Source organism: Mixophyes fleayi, chromosome 4 (assembly GCF_038048845.1).
Source record: "Mixophyes fleayi isolate aMixFle1 chromosome 4, aMixFle1.hap1, whole genome shotgun sequence".
NCBI lineage: Eukaryota > Metazoa > Chordata > Amphibia > Anura > Limnodynastidae > Mixophyes > Mixophyes fleayi.
The window spans coordinates 201,574,416-201,593,895 of NC_134405.1; the positions used below are offsets into that span (position 1 = coordinate 201,574,416).

General features: G+C 38.5%; 1 protein-coding gene across 1 annotated transcript in view; it reads right to left on the reverse strand.

Annotated features, from left to right (window-relative positions):
• Positions 1–7,260: 7,260 nt before the first annotated feature.
• Positions 7,261–19,480, reverse strand: part of GPRIN1 (G protein regulated inducer of neurite outgrowth 1) — a 37,584-nt gene continuing 25,364 nt past the window's right edge. Inside the window, exon 2 of the mRNA XM_075209136.1 lies at positions 7,261–13,404. Within this exon, the coding sequence (XP_075065237.1) occupies positions 10,713–13,352 (2,640 nt within the window). The 5' untranslated portion in view covers positions 13,353–13,404 and the 3' untranslated portion in view covers positions 7,261–10,712. The remainder of the gene's footprint in view (positions 13,405–19,480) is intronic.

Genomic DNA, 19,480 nt, shown 5'->3' on the forward strand with positions numbered 1-19,480 from the left:
CCTATCCAGTACTAGAAAGGTGTACCTAATAAAGTGGGCAGTCGTTGCACATATAAAGGTCTTCAGATCTCAAGTGAGATTTTCATAAAACCACAGTACTAAAAGGAATTCAATGTAATGTGCAGTCACTGAGGAGACGTCATCCAACACAGAATAAGACAGCGTGAGTTGAGTGTTTTCCAAATTTTATTAACCAATGTCCAGCTCTATAACATTTACCCAGAACAAAGTGGATAGTAAAAATAGAAGGAAAATAGACAAGTACAGCATTTCACTACATCACACTTGAAATAAAAAGTCTATGGCACATGTTAGAACGTTACATCATAACTAGAACAGCGAAGTAGAAGGAATGTAAAACAGCTGCTAAAACCTGCAGACACATCAGGGAGAGAGAGAGAGAGAGAGAGAGAGAGAGAGAGAGAGAGCTGCCTGGCTAATACCAATCGGTCACTGGAGCTAAGGCAAATTGTAAGGTAATATACAAGCATTAGGTTGATGTTACAATAAGGAGTAGACAGAGACTCCACCAAATGAAAGCCATAATGTTAATACTCTTTAGGGTACAACCTTTAAATGTGTGTTTACTAATGCCCCATTAAATAAAAGTGATGGGACATCCTCAACATGCAACAGTTATTTTGCAAATCAATAGTTGTTATAAGATGTGACTAATGAATTATTTTCATATTCCTTAGATTCCAAGAAGCAAGATACATACATGTAACATTAGTGCAGAACCTTATCACTAGGAGTCACGGCGTTGATGGTTCCTTCTCCTGTTGTATTGTAAGAGCACTTTACAACCTCACATAAGCTATACTTGTGACGTTTTGCATTGAATTACCTGATTAGTTAAAAGGAAGAGGCACATTAGAGTTTGACCACCTTTATGTGTCTGAAACAGGTGTCCCTACTCTTGATTGTCTTTCTATGATATTATTCAGATTAAACCATATAAAATGCAGTCTATCATCTCCCGTGAAAATATGATACTGCGGCTAAAAAATATTGTGAGCCTGTGGTCAGAAAGGAGTACATGCAAAGCTTATAGGTCACATTAAGAGCACACTGAGATTGCCTATGTACAAAAGGCAAAATTATTTTGATATTGGTTCTCCTCAACTTTGAGATGTTTGCTATTTACATAACTGATATCAGGACTGTTTCACTACTGACACACTGTTTACTTGTCCTCTTTTGTCTCCAGTAATGGGTACCAATTCTTGTCACTTATAAGAAAAAGGAGAACAGGATTAAGACAGGAAATTAGCACAAATCACTGATCTCAGTATAAAAAAAACAATGTCTGGGATGGAACAATTAAATCCCCAACACCATCTTCACACCATCAGTCAGGCTTCCAGAGGAAATGGTTAGCAAGCATGGTATTGCAAAGGACACAAGGAACTGGGTGAAGGAAATATAAGAAGCCCAGCTGTCTTAATAAAAAAAATAAAACAATTGGTGTTGGGATTCATTCATTAATTATTACACCAATTGTATTATCCAGCTATCATCCATACTGTTAACGCCTCTAGATTCCTGAGATATAACACAAAAAGGCCAGCAATATCAGCTTAGCCTCAGCACAAACAGGAATGCTGAAAAATTACCAGGTATTCATCATCACAGTTTAAATTTTCAGATTGCTCTTCAGTCTATATAGCACATTAATCTCTATTTTACAGTCTAGTAAGATGTAACGTAAAATGGCTGTGATTAGTAGAAATCTCTTTTTACACTATTCATATTGACACTTTGCTATATCAATACCACAGTCTACTGCGTTTGGTTGTAGAGTTACTGTACCCTGGACTGCATTGAAGCACTGTTCAGTCCATTTATTAATGATGGTGTATGATGACGTCTAAATAGTTTGATGTACATGGTCCTACCAGTGTCAAGTCTGTAAACTCTTTTATCTAAACTGGAGGTTTTCAAACTTTTTTTGGGCTTGACCCAAAGGAGGGTCATTTCCATCTTTAAAACATAGCCTCCTTTTCTTCTTCTCTGTGTTCCCAAGGAGCAGCTGCCCAAACGTTTGAAACCTATGGATTCGTTCACACCGCTAGTGATAGTGATAATTAAATGGACTTATTAAGGAAAACTTCAAAATACATATGTTAGCAAAATTTACTCAGGAGACTAAATTATACAACATTAAACACAAACATATTTTACCATTGCATAATGTTGTAGTAGGGATACCATGTTGGCACTTCAGTAGTGATGTACATGTACATCCTGAAACTATTATGTGGAATACATCGAGCCAAAGAAAACTGCAACATCCAATCATGTCATTGAATCAACTTTTTGAGAACCCTGTGCCTATTTTGCCACTTTTTTCCGCTTGTCACGTTCCAACATCACTATCACTTACTTGTTTATGCAGTACCAACTCAAATTATACCTTAATGATTTAAGAAATATTTTGATTTTCGGAAAAAATATTATTAGTTTACCTATAATTCCAAAAATACCCCAAGAAAGTAAACCTGCCCATAATAGCCAAAAAAGATTTTTAATTGAAATTGCAAGAAAGTGAACTAAAAACAAGTGTGTGTATTTTTTTCTAAAGATCACCAATAAATACTTTTGCATCAAACCATTTTCCAAAACAGCATAAAGCAGGTTTCTACATTGAAACTAATAATGCATTTTTTTAAAAACTAATTTGCAATGTCTCCAATGAAATGCATAAAATCTACAGGAATAATATGGGTAGCCCATTTTTAAAAATAAAATAACCTATCGCATAAAATGAGGATGCCCAAGAGTTTACTGAAGCCAGGATGGGGGCAGCTGGGCAGTAGAACCCTCCATCTCTGTACTTTTTAACACTTTCTATAGTGTAGGGTGTTATTCTTTGGTGATTACCAGACAATAACTACTAAGGGGGCACATAATTTGAAAGAGGGGACTTACTTACTGTAGGGTCTTTCTAATTATTCGTGGACTAAAAGAAAAGCAATTTATTTTTGTGGACAAACTTTTGTGGGCAAACTTCATGGTGCAGCATGATTTTATTTACTTTTTTAAAATAAAAAATAATGGAGAACAGGATATTAGACAGTGGGCAAAAGTGTTTTTTTTTATTGAGGGGCTTAGAAAAAATATATGGTATATTCACTCATAATGTCAAGGGTAGCATCATCTACTTGTATGGCCCTAGTTATTTATATTATATCATATTCTGCTTTTGTTCTCCAAGGGGTGCACTGCATATGATTTTATTTTACAAAATAAAATATACACATACTTATACACATACTTATTTTCATACAAAATCATGTCTGCTTTTATCTTTAATCAGATAATCTAAATAAAAAAAATATTTTAATACTTAAATTAATTTAATGTGTTGTCCAACCTGTGCACCCTTGTGTCATGCCCCTTTTATATTCATGCATACACTGTACAGTACCTAATCTATTATGCCTTATGTATAGTTTCATGAATAATTTCTTGCTATTCTTGCTTTGATGCTTCTTGACTGTCCTGCATTGCCTGTTTCTCTACTATGTCTTTGTAATGTGATCTGCTACCCACTGAAAAATTTAGTGGGGTTGTGTAATTATCAATAGTAATAGTAATAATATTTTTTCTTGTCACATATATTTTATATGTGTAAAGTAAAAATAAATAAATATAGATTGTTATTTTACATATGTTGTTTATTGGTATTGGCCTGAGTGGTGTCTGATGTAAGGAGCTCAGGAAAGGGTCATTATATCTTGCATATATACTAAGCCAGTGGATCCCAAACTTTCTCAGTTTGAGGCACCCCTAGGGTCTCAATAATTTTTTGAAGGCACCCCTAAGCCAAAATAATTACCAAGTAGTCCCTGGCCTTGCTTACCACTGGTCCTGGCCGCGGCACCCCTGCGAGATCGCCGTGGCACCCCAGGGAGCCGTGGCACACAGTTTGGGAACCACTGCACTAAGCCATAACTGAAAAATGTAATCAGGCAAATGGATGCTCCAATTAGCCTTATGTTGCTTTGAGTATGTTCATATGTAAGTTGATTGACTGTACTCTTTACATATCTAAGTATATTATTTTATTGATAATTATTTAATGAAGAAACCTAACATTCAAGGCTCATTATAACACCCACACCCACACCCACACATTTGTAATTTTGAGGGTCTCATCAGAGCTGAATAAATTGTAAATATTGATAGGTTGTTTATTTCAGTTCTGGAACAGGGATTTTACATATACATTTGTTACTATTAAATTCTAAAAAGTGTGACAGACTGTAGCACTAATGCCCTTAGCACAAGGGAACCAGATCTTAAAAAAGCAAATGATACTCACAAGAGTGAAAGTACAATGATACCGTAGTAGCAGGTCTGGGCTATCATGGCAAACTCTTGCCTCCTATCATCAGGGTCCTTGATGGTAAAGCAGGTTAGAGATGGAGTGTTATTACTCAGTTTAGCGTGTAAAAGTGCTTTTTAAAAAAGTGATATAAAATCTGTAGACACTTATTATAGCACAAATAGAAACATACAACAAATAAAGACACAAATGGATAAATTACAAATTAAAATCAAGACTCGAATTTTCACTGGCACATCAACCTACTTCCTCGGGAGTAATACAATTATGAGTAAAATTTTCTTTTTATTACTCTCCGGTTCACCTGCAATAAGGGCACTATTGCTGCATCTATTACTAGGAACTCGCTTCCCATTCTGCCTACCCAATTTCAGATATGCAAGAAATTTGCTGTTTTGGTTTACATACTATTATTATACTTTTTATCACTTCAACATTGTACATATACCACATCACCGTTATATAAAAACAATTGGGGGATCAGCGCTTTCCACGTGAGTGTGAGGTGGGGCAGCCAGGGGAACAGGAGGATAGGAGTTGGTCTGAGGCTCCTAGATAAAGCAAAACATAATATACATGGTTCCCCAGCACAATACAAAGTGAAAAGGATATATAAAAAATGATGCAAATGTTGAAGTATAACTGTATAAATGGCAAAACAGGCTTAAAAACCATGCAGAAGAAAAGCTGGAAATAAAAATGAATATTTAATAGACAAAAATCATAGGAGTTTTTCCAAACAATGAGGGCTAGGTTGTAGGACTAAAATCATAAGTCTTTGGCATCCGGTATAGGAACTCTGACCACTGGATTCCAATTCAGGGACAACAAAAACAAAAAGCTTTGCAATTTTGTTATTTCTTATCAGGGAAGGGTGGGTAGTGCACTTACCTTCCTTCCCAGGTAGCCATGTCCCGCTGCTGTCAAGTAGAACTGATGACCGATTGTAGAGATCTCCCACGGCCGTGGACTTCTCCTATGGACTCGCTGGAATAGTTCAATACGTGCAGTGAGTTGCGCGCATGCGCCTGGTTGGCGTCGGCGATCTAATGATTTCTTTGAAGAAACAGTCTCCTAGGTATAATTAGTGAGAGCCGCTCTCAGCCAGAGGTGTATTCATTGGAATCCGCTGGGTGGTGAGAGTTGTCCACACATGCGCCTAGAGTGAAATTTGGCGATTCTGTTCTCAGTGTATGGATAAGAAAGAATCAATGTTCAAAGTAAAAGTTGGTATCAAATAAAGTAGCCTACGCGTTTCACCCCGCTAGGGGCTTCCTCAGGGATATTTGTAGAAGCACTAAAGGAAGTAGTGCTTCCGTGGATCCTTAAATGCTTTTTTTCAAATGTTTAAAACGGATTTTCATTGGTTATATTCTCAGAGTGGCATAACTTCAGACACTCCCTGCGTCTCTCCTTCAGAGATATATCAGGAAGGAGAGGATTTACATAATAAAGTATGTTAAATTGCAGATACATAATATTAGAACAAAGGTATATAAATACATGATTCTAGTTGTGTACCAGACACCACTATGAATTAAATGTGTTTTGAAAGGTGTTTACCATGAAAACACACACGTAGTGCATATCCATACAGATCAAAAAAGTTACTTAATGGAGGATGTTTACAGGAAGTGATTAAGATCAAAGTCAATATTTAGACCTTGTGGGTTCAAAGTTTTTAGCATATATATGAACCTGGTCTCATGCTGTGATATGAGCCTTATAAAATCACCTCCCCTCCAGGGTTTTTTTACTTTAAAAATACCCAGGAAATCCAGAGTTGAAGGGTCGTGTTCATGGCAGAGTGAGAAATGTTCTGAGACACTATGTGTCTTTATCTCATTAATAATATTCCGCTGATGCTCTGCTATTCTTACTGAGAGTTTCCTTATAGTGCGGCCAATGTATTGTTTCCCGCATGGACACTTGAGTAAGTAAATTACACCCGATGTGTCACATGTAATTCTCTCTTTGATTCGAAAGGTTTCGCCTGTGATGCTAGAAGAAAAGGACACTATGGCTTTTGTTTCCTTGATCTTACATCTCTTGCAAGCTACACAGCGATTGCAGTAATAGAAACCTGGAGTCTTTTCATTCAGCCAGGTTCCCATCTTAGTACTTGGAGCATCCCCACTTTTTACAAGTAGGGACTTCAGGTTATCTGATTTTTTATACACAAAGGCAGGTTTAGGTGGTAAGATTTGTAGTAAATCCTTATCACCTAACAATATGTGCCAATGCTTTTTAAAGATCCTTTCAAGTTTCTTATAGTCTTTACTGTATTTAGTAATAAAGGGTAAGACTGGTTCCTTTTTCTGCTCCTGATTCGTGGGTGTCTCTTTCTTCTCGAAAAGAACACTTCTATCTGTTGTCCTGAGCTGTTCGTAGGCAGCTTCAACATTCTTTGTGTCATATCCCTTTTCTTGAAACCTTTCTTTTAGGATGAGAGCTTGTTTGTCATATTGTTCGAGATCTGTGCAATTTCGTCTAAGTCTTGTGTATTGTCCTTTGGGGATATTTCTGAGCCAATTAGGATGATGGTTGCTTGATGTGTGTATAAAGGAATTACAGTCCACTTTTTTGAAGAAGTTTTTAGTCCGGATGTTGTTATCTTGTACATAAAAATGTTTTTGTTGTCCCTGAATTGGAATCCAGTGGTCAGAGTTCCTATACCGGATGCCAAAGACTTATGATTTTAGTCCTACAACCTAGCCCTCATTGTTTGGAAAAACTCCTATGATTTTTGTCTATTAAATATTCATTTTTATTTCCAGCTTTTCTTATGCATGGTTTTTAAGCATGTTTTGCCATTTATACAGTTATACTTCAACATTTGCATCATTTTTTATATATCCTTTTCACTTTGTATTGCGCTGGGGAACCATGTATATTATGTTTTGCACATCACCGTTATTCATGGCAAATTGTGGTTCTCTATTCTTTTCTGCAGCCCTTGATGTTTTTGAAAAAGGTGTAGTGGAAATTTCTCACCTCCTACAATATACACATTGGATGCATCCAGGAACTTTCTTTAACTGTTATCTATTGCATATTATATGTAATTAGGACCATATGAAGTAAATTGAGAGCTGGGGATATATTTACTAAATTGCGGGTTTGAAAAAGTGGAGATGTTGCCTATAGCAACCGATCAGATTCTAGCTGTCATTTATTTAGTACATTCTACACAATGACAGCCACAATCTGATTGGTTGCTATAGGCAACATCTCCAATTTTTCCATTGGAGATGCTCTGTGATTGTAGATTGTGATATTTCACTGTATTTGTTTTAATATTGCCAGTGTGATGAAAAAGATGTTGATCTTTTCCCTTTACCTGTTTACCAGTGATTCAAGGCAGTAGATAGTTTATGTTTGCTATTTAACACTGTCAAAATATTATGCCAAAAATATAACAATGATAAAGACATCAACACATGAACTAATCCAGTGTTTCTCACAGCGTTATCAATAGGCCTCTTAAAACAACAAATAATGTAGAGTGTTTTGAAAAGTTCACTAGCATTTTAATTTTTCATTTTCTTACCAATGTATTTGTTTCATTTGAGAAATCACTCAAAGGAATACCTGCCACACGGTGTGGGACCATATCACACAGTCACCAGATGGACCGAGCTCATCAGATGGTCAGTTACACTTACATGGAAATACAGTGATAGGAACTGAACATCTCAGGACATAGCTTTAGCACTGTCATTGGTTAACAGCAATCAGCATCACTAATCACTATGCTAAAGTTCCTTTCTGGCATCTGTTTGTGCCTGAGAAAGCCATGGCATAAGGGCAACCTATGGGGAGTATGCTGGGACTGGAACTTTATAGGGTTTTTTGGAAGCATGTTGAGGCTATATGGTGGTAGTCCCAATTTTTGCAAGACAGTCATGTTTTTGGCACCTGATTGTTAACAATGTTGAGATGGTGCTTTAGGTAACTATAAGTAGTTGAGCAGATATGGGGTGTAATGAAGGCTTTGCCAAATGTTCACCCTATTTTTTCTTTTACCTGCAATATTGGTATGTATGCAAGATGTTACCTGACCTGTTTGACGGGACTATATATGGTGGTATAGAGTGTTATATTGGTCAAGAAACTGTATATTGTGGACTTTAAAACTATATATGTTGGGCATGGGGATTTAACTGTATGTGCAGGGTATTGGGTTGTAAATCAGGAGAGCTAGGTGTGAAGTGCAGTGTTTCATTTTTGTGGATACCACACATTCTAAATATTTACTTTCTCACCATACTTTTTCCATTCTGCACACAGTGCTCAAAGTATATACTTTTTATTATACAGCATACAGCAAGTATTCCTTTGTCCAGTAGTGCATTGTGCTATATACCTACACTAATTTATACAACCTGTAGTGTGTAGTATTATGTAGACTGCCTTAATTTGAACACCTATGTATGTATGTATGTATGTATGTATGTGTATTGCACTAGGTTAATTGATTTGATCACACTGTCAAAAAAATTATCAAATTTGGCAAGTCAAACCATGAAATGCATAATCAAGCAATTTGTCAGGTATTTAATCAGCAATAACAAGCCATAGATCATTCAGGGGCACACCCCTTAATTAAACAATACTATCAATGCCTGCTCTCTGGTTTTATGTTAACCCTAAAATAAGATACCTTCACTGACTAGCCCAAGAAAATGGTTAAGTATTTTGTGCAATGGCCAAAAAAAGGACCATCATGCCCTGAAAGCATTAAAGGACCACTAAAATACAAGTTAGGTTATATAAAATTGTTATTATCATTCACAAATATACATGTAAATGCTGCAGATCATCATGTTTTATCACCTTCTGCAGAAAACAGCGGTGAACAGAACAGTATTTTTTACTTAGCTACTAAGAAAATGCAAATAGAATGTCAGACGTCAAAAACTACAAGCACTTTGTCTTTTACCTGTATTTCTGGGAATCAGAAGTTGTTTTGCTGTAGTCAGCTGGTGTTAGGTTTTTGATCATTTAAATGTATTTCATTTTTCTATTTTTAAGTATGTTTTACATTCTTTTGTTTTTGTGAAGTCCACTTTCTGCACAAATTGACATGAAACTAGACTTGTTTCTTCTGAATACTAGTCCCTTCCACAGAATCCACAGCTATGGTTACTACTTGTATAATTACCACTGCAACCAGGAAGAAAGTTAAATGTCAGCAAACATTCTTATCCTTTAAATTAGAACTTTTAAAAGCTAGAAATGTGTGTGATGCATGTGCATTGTCACAGTAATTGTTTACCTTATGTACTATGCTGATATGGTGCACATTGTTTTACCAGGATGACCTGACAAAACTAGATACCCAACACATAATGAAATACACATGCTGGATGCACTTCATTTAATGCACAGTGACAGCTGACAGTACAGTATGCAGCAGGTATCTCAACTAATTGCAATACAACATGTGTATTTCATATTGTGTGTTTTTAAATTATTAACTTGACAACCATAGAAATGCACCTTGAGTCATTTCCCCATTTTAGCACACAATTTGAATCTACAATAGTCTAGCTCTAAAGAGCAAATAAATAACATAATAATAATTCAATGTACATATACAAATTCACACCAGGAAGCCATCTATTAAACAGCCACTTGGATAATATATAGAACCACCTTTTGACAACTAAATATAGAACAAGGTTTCTCATCCAGTTCTGTGATGGAGAGATGAATTACAACAATGAATCATAGCTCAAAATTAGACTATACATCGATTTGTACTGGCTCATCTGCAAAGGGGAGAATTAGGGGATTATGGGAAGTATCACAAACACTCAGTGAACTCTGTCACTGTGTACAAAGATATAAAACCACTACGATATAATTTGGCTCCAGTTTTGTGGGTGAGAATGCAAATGTGACACAGGTGATATGTTACCACTCACAGACAGGTGCTCTGAAGCCTGCTAGTCACATAGACACATCAGCTGGGAGCTCTTCTGCTCTGGTTCTTCTGTACCAAATAGGGATATGCTTAAGAAATGAAATGTTAACAAAAGTGCAGAAAGATGTAACATCTCGAAATATAACAAATTGTACATCCCACTTGTCCTATTCACCCCATCCAATTCCAAATAAGATTGTAGCAAACTGCATATGATTCAGAATCGAACTGCACAATTACCTTTTCATTAAAGTAGCATCTACAGTCACCTTAAAGCCCATTACTGGGCCCACAAGAACTGTCACTTCAGATAGGGCACTTCTGTTTTATCCTCCATGTTAGCTGCTTCACTTTACACCAATTGTTTAACTGATATTGGTGATATTTGTAGGATTCCTGAAATGGTTTAAAAATGGCTTATCTCTTTTTAATTCACTCTACAACAGGTCCAGAACGAGAGCAGCAACGGGGTCGCCGAACACTGTGGAAAATGCCGCGGAAAGCACCAGGTTGGCGTTTGCTCTCACTCTTTACTGCGGCACCTCGAACAGAACTACCTCGTGTACTTTGAGGTGTCATCACCTTCTGCCTCCCGTGCTCCTCAATCTGTTTCTCTAGGTGTTTCTGTATGGCCATTCCTAGAACCTCAACTTCCATTGATGCTCCATACACTTCCCAGGTCATTCCTTTCTCATCCCAGCTGACCTCCCGCACTGGTTCTGGATGAACTGCTTTGGCTTCTTTCACACGGACTTCGGGATAAGACGCCTGGGGCGATTTCCCTCTGGGTGTCATTGGGTCAGTTGCAATAGATCTTGTTTCAACTGGAAAGCACACTTGCATCTCTGCATCTTTCATAAGAGGCTTTTCTTGCAAATGTGAGCATACTGTGGAGGCTTGATTTATACCCTCAGAGTGGAACACAAAGGAACATGACCCCTGCAATGGTATGATGGGACTGACAGCTATTGATGTACACTGTGTTGTAGTATCAACTTGGATCCCTACATCTTGATACTGTGGTGTCAGTTCTAGTGAAGTTTTGGGAAGTGCACTTATGCTGCAGGCATTCTGCTTTTGTGTCTGTTCAAGGTGGGGGGTCATTTGATCTGTTTGGAACGGAAAAAATGAAGACCCCTGTGAAATAACAATAGGACTGACAGCTACTGACACACACTCCACTCTGGTATTAGCCTGTGTCCCAATGTCTTGATCAGGGGGTGTCAGTTCAAATGAATATGTTTTAGGTAGCACATCTACACAGCTTGGATCCTTTTTTTTTTCATTTTGGAAAGTAAATGATACTTCATCAGGTGGTATTATAGGACTCACGGCCACAGACCTGTATTCTACTCTTGTCACAGTGCTAGCTTCTTCATCTGGAGGAGTGAGCTCGAACGAGTATGTTTTTGGGAGATTATCTGTACTCTTAATATTGTTATCTTTGTTGTGCTCTGTAGCAGGAGAAAGAGAGGACTTCTCTGCTAGAAATGTGAATGATGAAGCTCCACCGGGAAGCACAATGGGACTAATAGCCACTGATACACACTGCACTTTAGTAGCAGCCTGTGTACTCGCACCTTCATCCTGTGCATGTGACGGTTTTACATGATTCCATTTATTTTCTAATTCTTTTCCTCCACTAATTTTATTCAGCAGTTGTTCTGATTGGAAAATAAAGGAGGAAGATCCATCTGGTGGGATAATTGGGCTTACTGCGACTGAAACACACTCTGCTCTCGTGTCTGCCTGAGTACCAACATCCTGATTGGGAGGAGTTAATTCAAAGGAATATGTTTTTGGGAGTAAGTCAGTGCAGTGAGTTCCTGCTGTATTGCCGGAAACAGTTCTTAATGCATGAAAAGTAAACGAGGATCCTTCTGGTGGAATAATTGGACTCACTGCTACAGATTTATATTCAACTCTGCTTTGTGTTCCATCATTGTGACTGCAAGGAATAAATTCAGGGGAACAAACCTTTGGGAAATTGTCTGTTCCTAAGGCATCTGTCCTTTGGTGTGTACCACAAACCTTTAGATCTTCTTGAGCCTTTGAACCATGATCTGTTTGAAATGTGAATGATGACGTGTCTCCTGGTGGAATAATGGGACTGACAGCCACAGACCTATACTGCACTTTTGTCTCAGTCCCATCATTATGATTAGGAGGAGTGAGTTCAAATGAAGGGGCTTTTGAAAGATCCTCTTTTTTGCTGATCTCTTTTCCATCTAGCCTCACTTCACAAGAAAGAACAGATGATGTTTTTTGAGCCCTTGTATCAGTCTGAAAAGTGAAAGATGAGCTTCCATCTGGTGGAACAATAGGGCTTATGGCAATAGATCTATACTGTTTTTCCTGTGTATCACTGAGGTTATTCGAAGGAATCAGCTCAGATGTGTGTGTTTTTATATTCTGTTCCCCATTAGCAACGTCCTTACAGCCTGCCAACCCTTCTGCTAGGTTTTCCCTACTTATTTCATTACCAAGACTGCTGACAACCTGTATCAATTCTGAGTTTCCATGGTCAATTTCCTTCTTCTTGTCTTTTAAGGATATATCTTTCAATGTTCCTTGTCTTGTGTCAAGATCTCTAGGATCTATACCTGTGTTCAGTGCTAAAGAAGGACTTGCTTCTGGCGCATTGGCAGCATTTAACATGTGCTTTTTACAGTCCATAACATTTTCTGAGTTGGGCGAGTCTTTATCTGATGCTTCTTTAACATTAAAGACAGAGGTGACATTTGTGCTTTCTTCAATGGGTCGAGTCTGATCTTCCCTGCTTTCATGAAAAGAATAGGTCCCATCAGTATCCATAGAAAAGTCCCTATGTACTTCTAAGATGCCATCCCCACCTGTGTCAAAGCTGAAACTGCCATCCATAGGTTCATGGTCAACATTTACACTGACACAGAAGTGCCTCATGCAAAGATCCTCTCCATCGAACCCTGAATTGCGTGTAGGATCTTCAGCCTGCCAGATTCTAGAAGAGATAGGTGAACGCAGGGAAACGGTCTCACTAGCAGCATCTGGTCTTGACAGCTGTAATCTCTGAGGCTGTTTAGGGCTCCCCATCTTGGGACCAGGTCTTTTCCATAATATTTCAAAACTCCTTCCTGAGATTATTCTAAGATGAAAAGCAGAAAATAAAACAAGCATTAGTGTCTCAGTCCCAGCAATTAGGAGGAAGATGTGCAGGAAGAGACAACATGTAAACATACTGTAAGCTTCTAATATGAAACATTTGCAATTTATTTAGACAAAAAGAAAATCCATAAAAAATAGCCCCATCTTTCAAGCCCTCTTCCCGCTCATAAATAAAACAGTGTCTTGCCCAACAAGCTTTCAACTGACAATTTCACACAGAACCATTTCTATTTAAACTTCTCCAGCTTGTGAGGCTATAGAATTTTAGAAGTTGAGGATCCAGCAGGATATATCTCCAGAACGTGAGGATTGTAGGTAGGGTACCTATATGGCTCTATTAGCTCACTGGGGATTAAGGTTGTGAGGGGACATTTTTCCATGGAGTTCATTTTTAAAGTTTAAATATATTTAATTTGTGTACAGGAATGTAAAAATAAAATAGGGATATTGACATGTGTTAGGCAGTTACAGATGGCTGCACTTTAGATTAGCTCTGTGCCCTACCTCCCACATAATCATATTCTCACAAATATAAAAGAGTTACAAATTTGTGAAGGGAGTGGAAGATTACAGAGCAGTACCCAGGAATGTAATCACACCAAGCACAAACTACTGGATTATTGGACATTCTCTGGACCCAGCGAGTGTCATTGCTGTTGCCATTTCTCTTTCTCCTTTTGGCAATCTATTTAGCCATGAAGGTGACTGTAGCTGCTGCCACAACTTCTGTGAACATGGGGAACAAGTGTTCTGACTCTGTATCCAACAGCGTGCATTATGGCAAAGAAACATACGAGTACAGATACTTTGCGGATGGCCACAGGAGAGCCCATGCAGCACAAAAGCTTTTTCCAGAAGAAAAAGGAGGTTCAGTTGAGATAAATGAACAGTAGCCGCACAAAAATTCCGGTTATCAGTGTCAACTTTTGTGTTGGTGGCTGGTGATGCTTTTGCCTTAAAGTAGACACACACACTTTCTCAACCAACAGTTACAATTATTATACCACTAACATTTGTATCAATTGTCCCCCACACCCAGGGCCGGATTAACCCAAGGTCTAACTGGGCTACAGCCCAGGGGCCTCGGACATCCAGGGGGCCCTTGACAGTGCTCAGCGGCATTATTGATCAATGCTGCTGAGCACTGTCACTGTAGTCCTTCTGTGGTGCTCAGTGATCTCCTTATTGAGGAGATCTCCTGAGTCTCATTCTCACGTGATATCCTCAGTAAGGAGCATACAGTGGAAGGACTACAGTGACAGGAGAACAACAGAAAAAAGGCGGCGGGCGGCTCAAGGGGGGTGGGGTTCTCGGGGAGGGGCTCATGGGGGAATGGTGACCCCTTAGCCCAGAGGCCTTCATTCCCTTAATCTGGCCCTGCCCACACCTTATATTGCAAATTAATTTGGGCAGGACTATCTTTACCTTCTGTTTCATGTCATTGTATGTTATTTATTTTTTATCATGTTCCCTCAATGTACAGTACTATGTAATATGTTGGCACAATGCTCAGCTCACCAGCGATTCTGGCTGGCAGCATTATGGCTGAACTTACTTCTTCACCATGCCAGTGAGGGAGACTATGTGCGTGTGTGAACCAGATGCCAGCTCACGCATGCACAGCAGAACTGCAACCCCAAACTTCCAGTTCTACTTCCATAAAAAATAAAAATAAGTTTACTTTTATTTAATAGTTAAATCATAGAAGAAAACATTTTTTTTTTCTCTAATATTTCATTTATGAAAAAACACTTTATTTAAACAATAAAGCATTTTTTTCATGTGTACAGAGTCTGCTATCACCATGCTGAGATGGCAACTGCAATAGGAAGACAGAGGTGCTACTTGTACCAACGCTGTCCATGATAAGAAAACACTGCCCTTTGCTTTGTATTATACATTGGTAGAAATCCTAAATTCAGCAAAAACTCTCATTTTTTCTGATTTAGGGTTTTTATCCCTTTGATAAATAGACAACTATTTGGGTTTGATTCATTAAGGAAAGTTAAGCAAAAGTAAGCAAGCCAGGAAAACCATGTTGCATTGGAGGGAGAGGTAAATTTAAAATGTGATGGCAGATTTACATTTAGGGTAGGGCATGTCCTAGATCAACTTTCAATTTCAATATACAAATAAGCTATCAAGTATTTGTGTGCTACATGAAAATACAGCCAGTATTTTCCTTATGTGCAAACTAATAAACTCATTTGCACCACTTGCACTGGAAAATGGTTTTGTCCAGAAAACTTGAGTTAGAAAACGTACTAAATTTTTTGCTTAGCTTTATGAATCAGGCCCGATGTCTATCCTGCACCCACAGACCCAAGCACGAAACGGCTGGGTCTCATTTAATTTAGCTACTAATGTGTGGCCAAATTGGAAACAAATCATGAAGCTTCATCCCGCATTTGGCCACCTTAACAAATACAGCAGAACATAGCAGTCAATTCTAGTGAACAGTATACACAGTAGAGCCCATTCTATTATACACTGCAAATCTCTAGACTTGTAAATAGTATACACAACTGTGTTTCATTGTGGTTTATGAAAGTACTGTCACTATATTGTAAAACTGGATGGTACTTAATAAACTTTTTATTTTTCTCTAAATTTGCAGTTTGTATTGCACCATTTATGATAAACAGAATGAGACAAGGAGAGATATATACAAGAGAATAGAGGAAGGGAACTATTAGAAAGAACAGACAAGGACTACAATAGATATAGGTCAAATAACAATAATTAATTAGGCATGGGGCAGACAATAATGGAGCAGAGAATGACTATAGCATACTTGCCAACTTTTTAGCACTATGGTGCTGGGTAAGTCATCCCATCCAACCAGCGCATTCACGCGAAACGCAACATCGGGGGGGGGGGCATTCCGGGAGAGTAGGCAAATATGGACTATAGACAAGGGCACAGGTAGTGAAATAAGGAGAGATGTGTAAGAAACATGGGATGAGTCAAGAAGACAGAGAGAGAGAGACAATAGTCAGGGGCAACATGGGCCTGGCAAGCATAAACAATGAAGCAAATAGACATGAAGCAAAGGGAAACAGATATGAGAAATGGGGGTGACAAGACAAGATAATGGCACAGACAGGGAACAGCACATTTCTTTTTTCTTTTTATAAACATTTTGGGGGGAGGACAAAGAGGACAGTGGGCAAAGGAGATATGGAAGACACAAGGAGGTAGTAATGAGGCAAGGAGGAGCATGTGCAGCCATGGGGACTAGGGAGACAAAGGTGTCAGGAGAGACACAACGAGGGGTACTGGAAAAAGGAGATGAGGGGCAGAAGTAAGGTAAGAGTTGGGGACCAGGCTAAGCAAAGCTGAGAGAAGCAGGCAAACGAGACATGGTGGAGATAAAAGTATCAGATATAAGGCAGGGGAGACAAGGAGAGACACAGAAATAGCAAGCCGTTTTGATATAATGAAACAAGTAGCAGATAAGGAAAATGGGGCAAGGGAAACTATGAGAGTACATGAAAAAAAGGGGGGAAGAAAGATAAGAGACATAGGAGCATACAAAGTAGACTTCCATGATGGAAGAAAATGCAGAGCTCCTACCACACCGGAAAAGAAGTTTGGAGGCCATGAATGAAATGCAACCAATCACAAGTTCGATTAATAACAGCCTAAGCTGCACATGGCCCTTTCAGTGGCAACACAAGGTGTACTATTAATGACATGGCAGCTTTACTGTATACTGAGTACATAAGAGCTTTACTGGACCCTGGTCATGTTTGATGGAGCTTACTGTATAGATGGGGCCTATAGAGCTCTACTCTTTACTGGGTATGTGACCGGGCATGAAGGTTGCACTGTATAGTGTATGCATAGGAGGTGCATTTTATACTGAACATGATAACTGTATTATATTGTGAGAGCATATGTGACTATACTGTATCCTGAGGTTATGGCAGCTATACTATATACAGGGGCTACTGATGGAGTTGTATTATATGTTGGGGATAAGGAAGGGTACTCTGTACGGAGGCCAAGAGATCAGTGCTGTATATTGTAGATATTGGAGCTGTACTATATACTAGGGATGTGCACCGGCGACTTTTGGTGTCTCGTGTTTTGTGTTTTGGATTCAGATTTTTTTGAGGTTTTGGGTTCGGATTTGTTTCGCAAAACACCTGCCGAAAGGTTTTGGTTCGGGTTTAAGGTTTTGGATTCTGATTTTTTTTCAAAAAAGCATAAAATATTTTCACTCCTACGCTATTATTAACCTCAATAACATTCAATAACAATCATTTCCACTAATTTACAGTGTATTCTGAACACCTCACAATATTGTTATTAGTCCAAAATGTTGCAACGAGGTATCTTTCTGGACTGCGTAGTGGAGTGGTCCCCACAATATAATAAGAAAACCATCAACTGGTCTTAATCGCACCAAAAAATGTACCTGGACTGCGTAGAGGAGTGGTCACCACAATATAATAAGAAAACCATCAACTGGTCTTAATCGCACCAAAAAATGTACCTGGACTGCGTAGAGGAGTGGTCACAATATAATTTAAAAACCCTGAACTGGTATGAATCGCACCAAATAATGTACCTGGACTGCGTAGAGGAGTGGTCACCACAATATAATAATAAAACCATCAACTGGTCTTAATCGCACCAAAAAATGTATCTTGACTGCGTAGAGGTGAGGTCACCACAATATAATTTAAAAACCCTAAACTTGTATGATTCGCACCAAAAAATGTACCTGGACTGCGTAGAGGAGTGGTCACCACAATATAATTTAAAAACCCTGAACTTGTATGATTCGCACCAAAAAATGTACCTGGACTGCGTAGAGGAGAGGTCACCACAATATAATTTAAAAACCCTGAACTTGTATGAATCGCACCAAATAATGTACCTGGACTGCGTAGAGGAGTGGTCACCACAATATAATAAGAAAACCATCAACTGGTCTGAATCGCACCAAAAAATGTACCTGGACTGCGTAGAGGAGTGGTCACCACAATATAATAAGAAAACCATCAACTGGACTGAATCGCACCAAAAAATGTACCTGGACTGCGTAGAGGAGTGGTCACCACAATATAATTTAAAAACCCTGAACTTGTATGATTCGCACCAAAAAATGTACCTGGACTGCGCAGAGGAGTGGTCACCACAATATAATTTAAAGACCCTGAACTTGTATGAATCGCACCAAATAATGTACCTGGACTGCGTAGAGGAGTGGTCACCACAATATAATAAGAAAACCATCAACTGGTCTGAATCGCACTAATAAATGTACCTGGACTGCGTAGAGGAGTGGTCACCACAATATAATTTAAAAACCCTGAACTTGTATGAATCGCACCAAAAAATGTACCTGGACTGCGCAGAGGAGTGGTGACCACAATATAATAAAAAATCCCTCAACTGGTCTGAATTCCACCAAAAAAGTATCTGGACTGCGTAGTGGAGTGGCCCCGGTACCCAATTTGATACCGGGGCACAATATAATAAAAAAACCCTCAACTGGTCTGAATTTTACCAAAAAAGTATCTGGACTGCGTAGTGGAGTGGTCCCCACAATATAATAAAAAAAAACCTCAACTGGTCTGAATTCCACCAAACAAGTATCTGGACTGCGTAGTGGAGTGGTCCCCACAATATAATAAAAAAAAATCTCAACTGGTCTGAATTCCAGGGAACAGATGGCGGACACCGGATGGACGTCTAAAACTAACATAACAGTTAAGGGCGCAGTTCCTCTTTTTTGTGACTGCACAAACAATTAACGTAGTAATAGAAATGACAGGTTTTTTTGGGTTTTAAATAGAGAAAGAAAGAAGGTAGTACTAGAATCGGCAGTTATTTAGTTTCTTTTAAATATAGAAAGATAGAAGGTAGTACTAGAAATGGCAGTTATTTATTTTTTTTTAAATAGAGAAAGAAAGAAGGTAGTAATAGAAATGGCAGTTATTCATATCCCCAGGAGAGTCTAAGTGGGGTGAGCCACAGAGAGATTATTTTACAAATTATCTGCGGCACGGGAGAGTACCACTGGACTGTACTTTAATAGCAGT